The sequence below is a fragment of the Vidua chalybeata genome, chromosome 22 (assembly GCF_026979565.1).
Source record: "Vidua chalybeata isolate OUT-0048 chromosome 22, bVidCha1 merged haplotype, whole genome shotgun sequence".
In the NCBI taxonomy this organism is placed as follows: Eukaryota; Metazoa; Chordata; class Aves; order Passeriformes; family Viduidae; genus Vidua; species Vidua chalybeata.
The window spans coordinates 6,699,469-6,708,357 of NC_071551.1; the positions used below are offsets into that span (position 1 = coordinate 6,699,469).

Genomic DNA, 8,889 nt, shown 5'->3' on the forward strand with positions numbered 1-8,889 from the left:
CAGGTTTGGGGTGGCACTGCCAGGACAGGGGGCAAAGCCAGAATAGGGGTGGCACTGCCAGGACAGGTGACGCTGCCAGCTGAGGTGGCACTGCCAGGACAAGGGGGCACTGCCGGGACAGGTGACACTGCTAGCTGAAGTGGCACTGCCAGCTGCAGTGGCACTGCCGGGACAGGGGGGCACTGCCAGGTTGGGGTGACACTGCCAGGACAGGGTGACACTGCCAGGACAGGTGACACTGAGGGGACAGGTGACACTGCCAGGACAGGGTGACTCTGCCAGCTGCGGTGACACTGCCGGGACAGGGGGGCACTGCCAGGTTGGGGTGGCACTGCCAGGACAGGGTGGCACTGCCAGGACAGGGGACACTGCCAGATTGAGGTGACACTGCCAGCTGCTGTGGCACTGCCAGGACAGGGTGACACTGCCAGGACAGGTGACACTGAGGGGACAGGGGACACTGCCAGCTGAGGGGACACTGCCAGCTGAGGGGACACTGCCAGCTGCGGTGGCACTGCCGGGACAGGGGGGCACTGCCAGGTTGGGGTGACACTGCCAGGTTGGGGTGGCACTGTCAGGACAGGGGGGCACTGCCAGGACAGGGGTGGCACTGCCAGGACAGGGTGACACTGCCAGCTGCGGTGGCACTGCTGGGACAGGGTGACACTGCCAGCTGAGGTGACACTGCCAGCTGAGGTGACACTGCCAGGACAGGGTGACACTGCCAGCTGCGGTGGCACTGCCGGGACAGGTGACACTGCCAGCTGCGGTGGCACTGCCGGGACAGGTGACACTGCCAGCTGCGGTGGCACTGAGGGGACAGGGGACACTGCCAGCTGCGGTGGCACTGAGGGGACAGGGGACACTGCCAGCTGCGGTGGCACTGAGGGGACAGGGGACACTGCCAGCTGCGGTGGCACTGCCGGGACATGGCCGGGTGCCGCCTGTGGCTGCTGCTGGCGCTGCTGGCCGGGCGCTGGGCGCGGCCGGGCCGGGCCGGGCACTGCCAGGCCGGGGAGCTCCGGCCCGTGTGGGGAGATGGCACCAAGTGCTGCCCCAGGTGCACCTGGAGGGGACGTGAGTGCTGTGCGGAAAGGGCGTGTAAACGGGGTGTAAACAGGGTGTAAACGGGGTGTAAACGGGGTGTAAATGGGGTGTGCTGGGTGTACCTTGGGTGTAAACTGGGTGTAAATGAGGTGTGCTGGGTGTACCTTGGGTGTAAACTGGGTGTAAACGGGGTGTGCTGGGTGTAACTTGGGTGTAAACGGGGTGTAAATGGGGTGTGCTGGGCGTAACTTGGGTGTAAACGGGGTGTAAATGGGGTGTGCTGGGCGTAACTTGGGTGTAAACTGGGTGTAAATGGGGTGTGCTGGGTGTAACTTGGGTGTAAACGGGGTGTAAATGGGGTGTGCTGGGTGTAAATTGGGTGTGCTGGGTGTAACTTGGGTGTAAACGGGGTGTAAATTGGGTGTGCTGTGTGTAACTTGGGTGTAAATTGTGGGTAATTGTGCGTCCTGTGTGTAAATTGGGTGTAAACTGTGGGTAATTGTGTGTGGTGTGTGTAAATTGTGCGCAATTGGGTGTGCTGTGCAGAAATTGCGTGTAAACTGTGTGTAAATTGTGTGTAACTGTATGTGATGTGTGTAAATTGTGTGTAACTTTATGTGATGTGTGTAAATTGTGTGTAAATCGTGTGTAATTGTGTAAGGTGTGTAAATTGGGGGTAAATGGGGGTAATTCTGTGTAACCTGTGTGTAAATGGGGGTGAATTGTGGATAAATGGGGGAATTGTGTGTAAATTGTGTGTAAATGGGGGTAATTCTGTGTAACCTGTGTGTAAATGGGGTAAATGAAGGGAATAGTGTGTAAACTGTGAGTAAATGGGGGTAATTATGTGTGATGTGGTAAATTGTGTGTAAATGCAGGTGAATTGTGTAAATTGTGTGTAAATGGAGGCAAATGGGGGTAAAGTGTGTGTAATTGTATGAGACGTGTGTAAATTGTGGGTAAATTGTGTGTAATTGTGTGAGGTGTGTAAATTGTGGGTAAATTGTGGGTAATTGTATGAGACGTGTGTAAATTGTGGGTAAATTGTGTGTAATTGTGTGAGGTGTGTAAATTGTGGGTAAATTGTGGGTAATTGTATGAGACGTGTGTAAATTGTGGGTAAATTGTGGGTAAATGGGGGGAATTATGTGTAACTTGTGTGTAAATGTGGGTAATTCTGTGTAACTTGTGTGTAAATGGGGGTGAATGGGGAGAATTGTGTGTAATTGTGTGTAAATGGGGGTAAACTGTGTGTAATTGTATGTGATGTGTGTAAATTGTGTGTAAATTGTGTGTAAATTGTGTGTAATTGTATGTGATGTGTGTAACCTGTGTGTAACCTGTGTGTAAATGGGGCCTTTTCCCTGGGAACGGGAATTCCTTTGGAAGGGGAATCCCTTTGGAACGGGAATGGGAATTCCTTTGGAAGGGGAACGAGAATCCCTTTGGAATGGGAATCCCTTTGGAAGGGGAATCCCTTTGGAACGGGAATTCCTTTGGAACGGGAATGAGAATCCCTTTGGAATGGGAATTCCTTTGGAATGGGAACGGGAATTCCTTTGGAAGGGGAATCCCTCTGGAAGGGGAATCCCTTTGGAATGGGAATCCCGGCCTGTGGGCCCAGCGGCGTTAACCCCTTCCCCGCCGCAGGAACGCCGGCGCCCTGCGAGGCGGCGCAGGACCACGACTGCAAATGTCCCCCGGGGCACGGCTGCGCCGACGAGCCCTGCCAGTTCTGCAGGGCCCTGCCCCGCTGCCCGCCCGGCTGGGAGCCCAGCAGGATCGGTAACGGGATCGGGATTTGGGATCGGGAATGGGATCGGGATCGGGAATGGGATTTGGGATCGGGAATGGGGCAGGGAATGGGGCAGGGAATGGGGCAGGCACTGCCAGTTCTGCAGGGCCCTGCCCCGCTGCCCGCCCGGCTGGGAGCCCAGCAGGATCGGTAACCGGATCGGGAATGGGATCGGGATCGGGAATGGGATCTGGGATCGGGAATGGGGCAGGGAATGGGGCAGGGAATGGGGCAGGCACTGCCAGTTCTGCAGGGCCCTGCCCCGCTGCCCGCCCGGCTGGGACAGGGAATGGGAATAGGGATGGGAACAGGACAGGGAACGGGACAGGGAATGGGAATAGGGATGGGAACAGGACAGGGAACGGGACAGGGAATGGGAATAGGGATGGGAACAGGACAGGGAACGGGACAGGGAATGGGAATAGGGATGGGAACAGGACAGGGATGGGTCAGGGAACGGGACAGGGAACGGGGCCGGCCCTGGCTGTGCTGCCAGCAGCTGTCCCGGAATTTGGGATCTCAGCCATTCCCACCCTTTTTCCCGGCAGGAAGAGTGAATTTCCAGTTTGAGTGCAAACCCTGCGAGAACGGCACCTACTCCAGCAGCAGGAGGAGCTGGTGCCGCAACTGGACCGAGTACGGGGCAGCCAATAATCAATGATCAGTAATCAATAATCAAGAATTGAGAATTATTGCTTTCCTTCTTCGAAAACAGAAATAATAATAATAATAATAATAATAATAATAATAATAATAATAATAATAATAAGGATAAGAATGGCCTGAGTATGGGTTTATTGATAGTCCCCTTATTTGAAAATAATAGTAATAATAATAATAATAATAATAATAATAATAATAATAATAATAATAATAATAATAATAATAATAATAATATAATAATACCAAAATTGGTGTTTCCCCCCCCGCATTGAAATTAGGAATAAAATTAAGGAATAAAATTAAGAAGCATATAATAATAATAATAATAATAATAATAATAATAATAATAATAATAATAATAGTAATAATAATATAATATCAATTAATATTGAAATATCAGTGAAGATATTCAATACTACCATTAAGAAATCAAATGAAATCCAAAAGGATCATCATGAGATTAACTGATGATTTTTTGAATTAAGCAACACCTGGCATTTCGTTTAGTCTCGAGGCAGAGTTTAAGCCGAACTCCCAGCTTAAACCCGCCTAAAATCAAAGTTAAGATTGCTGGAAAAATGATTCCAAACAGGGAAATCCATGGAAAAGCGCGGGGAAGAGCCCAAAGCTCCCCTGCCCCGGCCCAGGAGGGGCAAAGGCTCGGGAGGAGCGGAGGGGAGGGGGAGAGGGAGGAGGGGGAGAGGGAGGAAGGGGAGAGGGAGGAGGGGGAGAGGGAGGAGGAGGAGAGGGAGGAGGGGGAGAGGGAGGAGGGGGAGAGGGAGGAAGGGGAGAGGGAGGAAGGGGAGAGGGAGGAAGGGGAGAGGGAGGAGGGGGAGAGGGAGGAAGGGGAGAGGGAAGAGGGGGGAGAGGGAGGAGGAGGAGAGGGAGGAGGGGGAGAGGGAGGAGGGCGGGCTGGGAATTGCGGCGATGCCGAATCCCGTCCTCTGCAGCTGCGAGAGCAGCGGTTTCGTCACGCTGCGGGAGGGGAGCAGCACCCACAACGCCGTGTGCGGCCTGCCCGGCGCGGGCCCGCAGCCAGGTACCCCCGGCCGGGCCAAAGCCCCTTCTCCCGCTTCGTGGGAATGCTCGTGGGAAGCTGCTGCTGCTCCCTGGAACATCGCTCCTGTCTCCTTCTCCTGTTGGCTCTTCCTTTTCCTCTTCCCTTTCCCATTTCCTCTTCCCTTCCCTCTTCCTCTTCCCTTCCCTCTTCCTCTTCCCTCTTTTTTCCCTTTCCTCTTCCTCATCCCATTTCCTCTTTCCCATTTCCTCTTCCCTCTCTTTTCCCTCTTTTTTCCTTTTCCTCTTTCCCTTCCATCTTCCCTTTCCTCGTCCTCATCCCATTTCCTCTTTTCTTTTCCACTTCCCTCTCTTTTCCTCCTTTTCCTCCTTCTCCTCCTCCTCCTCCTCTCTTTTCACTTCCTTCCCTGCTCCCTTTCTTTTCCTTTCCCTCCTCCCTTTTCTTTTCTCCCTTTCCCTTTTCCCTCCTCCCTTTTCCCTTTCCCTCCTCCCTTTTCCCTTTCTTTTCTCCCTTTTCCCTCCTCCATTTCCCCTTTCCCCTTTATTTTCCCCCTTCTCCCTCCTCCTTTCCCCCTTCTCCCTCCTCCTTTCCCCCTTCTCCCTTTTCCCTCCTCTCTTTCCCCTTCTCCCTTTTCCCTTCTCCCTTTTCCCTGCTCCCTTTTCCCTTTCTTTTCCCCCTTTTCCCTCCTCCCTTTCCCCTTTTCCCTTTCTTTTCCCCCTTTTCCCTGCCCCCTTTTCCCTCCTCCTTTCCCCCTTTCCCCTTCTCCCTTTCCCCTTTTCCCTTTCTCCCTTTCCCTTTCCCCCATTCCCATCCCACTCCACAATTCCCTCCCCTCCGAGCCTCTCCCACCTCCCCTCTTTCCCACAGAGCCCCCCCAAAAACCCATCCCTGAACTGCCCTGGAGGATCTCCCTGCCCTGGGAGAGCTCCCAGCGGCGCCATTCCTGCGTTTCTAATTAACTTTCGTTAATTGCAGCGCGGCCGCCGCCGGAGCTCCGCTCCAGCCCCGCGCTGGCCGCGCTGGCGGCCGCGGCCGCGTTCGGGCTCGTGCTGCTCTCGCTGCTGCTGCACCTCCGCGTCTGGAGCCTGCGGCGGGACGGGAGAGCGCGGCCCGCGGGTCAGCGGCAGGGAATGGCTGGGAATTCCGGGAATGGCTGGGGAAAATCCGGGAATGGCTGGGAAAAAAATCCGGGAATGGACGGGATAAAATCCGGGAATGGACGGGAGAGCGCGGCCCGCGGGTCAGCGGCAGGGAATGGCTGGGAATTCCGGGAATGGCTGGGAAAAAAATCCGGGAATGGCTGGGAAAAAAATCCGGGAATGGCTGGGATAATATCCGGGAATGGACGGGATAAAATCCGGGAATGGACGGGAGAGCGCGGCCCGCGGGTCAGCGGGCTGGGAATGGCTGGGAATTCCGGGAATGGCTGGGAAAAAAATCCGGGAATGGCTGGGAAAAAAATCCGGGAATGGACGGGATAAAATCCGGGAATGGACGGGAGAAAATCCGGGAATGGACGGGATAAAATCCGGGAATGGACGGGAGAGCGCGGCCCGCGGGTCAGCGGCAGGGAATGGCTGGGAATTCCGGGAATGGCTGGGGAAAATCCGGGAATGGCTGGGATAAAATCCCGGAATGGCTGGGGATTCCGGGAATGGACGGGATAAAATCCGGGAATGGCTGGGATAAAATCCGGGAATGGCTGGGGATTCCGGGAATGGACGGGATAAAATCCGGGAATGGAGGGGAGAGCGCGGCCCGCGGGTCAGCGGGAGGGAATGGCCGGGGAAAATCCGGGAATGGCCGGGATAAAATCCGGGAATGGACGGGATAAAATCCGGGAATGGACGGGATAAAATCCGGGAATGGCTGGGATAAAATCCGGGAATGGACGGGATAAAATCCGGGAATGGACGGGAGAGCGCGGCCCGCGGGTCAGCGGGAGGGAATGGCCGGGGAAAATCCGGGAATAGCTGGGATAAAATCTGGGAATGGACGGGAAAGCGCGGCCCGCGGGTCAGCGGGCTGGGAATGCCTGGGGAAAATCCGGGAATGGCTGGGAATTCCGGGAATGGACGGGATAAAATTCCCGGCATTCCCGGCTGAGTTTTCCTGCGTTTCCCTCGTTCCCAGACGCCGATCCCGGCCCCAGCTTCCCGCGGCCGCCGCCGCCCCCGGGCGAGGAATCCTACAGCATCCAATTCCCGGAGGAGGAGCACGGCGACAAATCCCAGGAGAAGCTTTCCATCCTCTCCCTGAAAGTGTACAGCGAGCTCCGATGAGGGATCCCAGAACGGGATCCCCCTCCGGGATCGCCGGGAATGGGGGGCGGGGCTGGAATTCCCAAAAAACCGGAGCAGCAGCAATGGGGCGGGGAGAGGCGGCGTTCCTCCGCGGGGGAAGGAGCGGCTTTGGGGCGGCTTTGGATCGGTATTCCCGAAAAAAAAAAAAAAAAAAAAAAAAGCTGGAATTCAGGGATAAATCCTGCTGCTGTTGGTTCAGGAGGACGGGAGCAGGGATTTCCCGGGATATCCTGATTTCCAGGAGTGGGAGTGGCGGCCACAGCTCCTGCTTTTCCCACATCTCCTTTTCCCGAATCTCCTTTCCCCGCATTCCTGCTTTTCCCACCTCTCCTGCTTTTCCCAAATCTCCTTTTCCCACCTCTGCTTTTCCCACATTTCCTGCTTTTCCCACATCTCCTTTTCCCAAATCTCCTTTTCCCACATTCCTGCTTTTCCCACCTCTTCTGCTTTTCCCACCTCTCCTGCTTTTCCCAAATCTCCTTTTCCCACCACTCCAGCTTTTCCCAGATCTCCTTTTCCCACCTCTCCAGCTTTTCCCAGATCTCCTTTTCCCACATTCCTGCTTTTCCCACCTCTCCTGCTTTTCCCACCTCTCCTGCTTTTCCCTCGGTTTTCCAGCGGCCCCGGCTGGGTCATTCCCAACCCCATCCCTGCTCCCACCCAAAGATTCCCTTGGGAAGCTCCTCCTGTGCCACAGGGATTTTCCTGTGCGGCTTCTTCCAAGGAAAACCGGGGAAAAAAAAGGGAGTGGAGCTCATCCAGGGGATGGTCAGAGCTCTGGAAAAACGGGAAAAAAAAATCCTGGAGAACGCTCCCAGGTGGGATTTGGGCATTTCTGATCCCTGCGGGCCCTTCCCGCTGAGGATATTCCAAGATTTTTGATGTAATTCCAGCAGGTTTGGGAAGTTTTTTTGGGCTGACTCCCTGTGGAGATGGCAGCGCCAACATCTGTATTGATAATTATGGATAATTACAGATAATTAGGGATAATTATGGATAATCCAGGACCAGCCGCTCGTGGAAATCCATGGAAATTCCCGGGATTTCAGAGGAATTGCACGTGGATTTAAACCTCTCCTGGATGATCCCTGGATTCTGGCCTGGGAGCTCTGGGAATGTTCCCCTGGACAAGGATTGGGAAAGGAAAAAAAGGGGGGGAAGAAAAAAAATCCCGTTTTTGGGGCATCAAAATTCCTCCCTCCAGGAGCAGAGATCCGGATCCGGGATTGGGAACAACATCCCAAAAAAAAGCCACGGAATTCCACCCAAAGCTCGGCTTTATTCCCGCCCAAAGCTCGGCTTTATTTCCACCCAAAGCTCGGCTTTATTCCCACCCTAACTCGGCTTTATTCCCGCCCAAAGCTCGGCTTTATTCCCACCCAAAGCTCGGCTTTATTCCCACCCAAAGCTCGGCTTTATTTCCACCCAAACTCGGCTTTATTCCCGCCCAAAGCTCGGCTTTATTCCCACCCAAAGCTCGGCTTTGTTTCCACCCAAACTCGGCTTTATTCCCACCCAAACTCGGCTTTGTTTCCCCTTTTCCCAAGCCTTTGGGAGCAGAGCGGCAGCAGAGGGAGCTCTGGAGAGGCTGGAAAAGGGAATTCCAGAGGGGACAGGGGAGGGAATTCACCAACATTCCCTGGATAATTCCCTGGATGAATCCCTGGAGAATTCCATGGATAAATCTCTGGATAAATCCCTGGATAAATCCCTGGATAAATCCCTGGAGAATTCCCTGGATAAATTCCTGGAGAATTCCCTGGATAAATCCCTGGATCATTCCCTGGAGAATTCCCTGGATAAATCCCTGGAGAATTCCCTGGATAAATCTCTGGATGAATCTCTGGATAAATCCCTGGGTCATTCCCTGGATAAATCCCAGGATAATTCCCTGGAGAATTCCCTGCATAAATCCCTGGAGAATTCCCTGCATAAATCTCTGGATAAATCCCTGGAGAATTCCGTGGGTCATTCCCTGGATAAATCCCTGGATAAATCCCAGGATAATTCCCTGAATAAATCCCTGGGTCATTCCCTGGATAAATCCCTGGGTAATTCCCTGA

General features: G+C 54.0%; 1 protein-coding gene across 1 annotated transcript; it reads left to right on the forward strand.

Annotated features, from left to right (window-relative positions):
- Positions 1-929: 929 nt before the first annotated feature.
- TNFRSF18 (TNF receptor superfamily member 18) lies at positions 930-7,030 on the forward strand. The gene is made up of 6 exons (XM_053963200.1): positions 930-1,077; positions 2,698-2,832; positions 3,391-3,478; positions 4,456-4,544; positions 5,499-5,639; positions 6,657-7,030. Exons 1-6 carry the CDS (start codon positions 930-932, stop codon positions 6,803-6,805), a joined length of 750 nt encoding a protein of 249 aa, XP_053819175.1. The 3' UTR covers positions 6,806-7,030.
- The last annotated feature ends 1,859 nt before the right edge of the window (positions 7,031-8,889 follow it).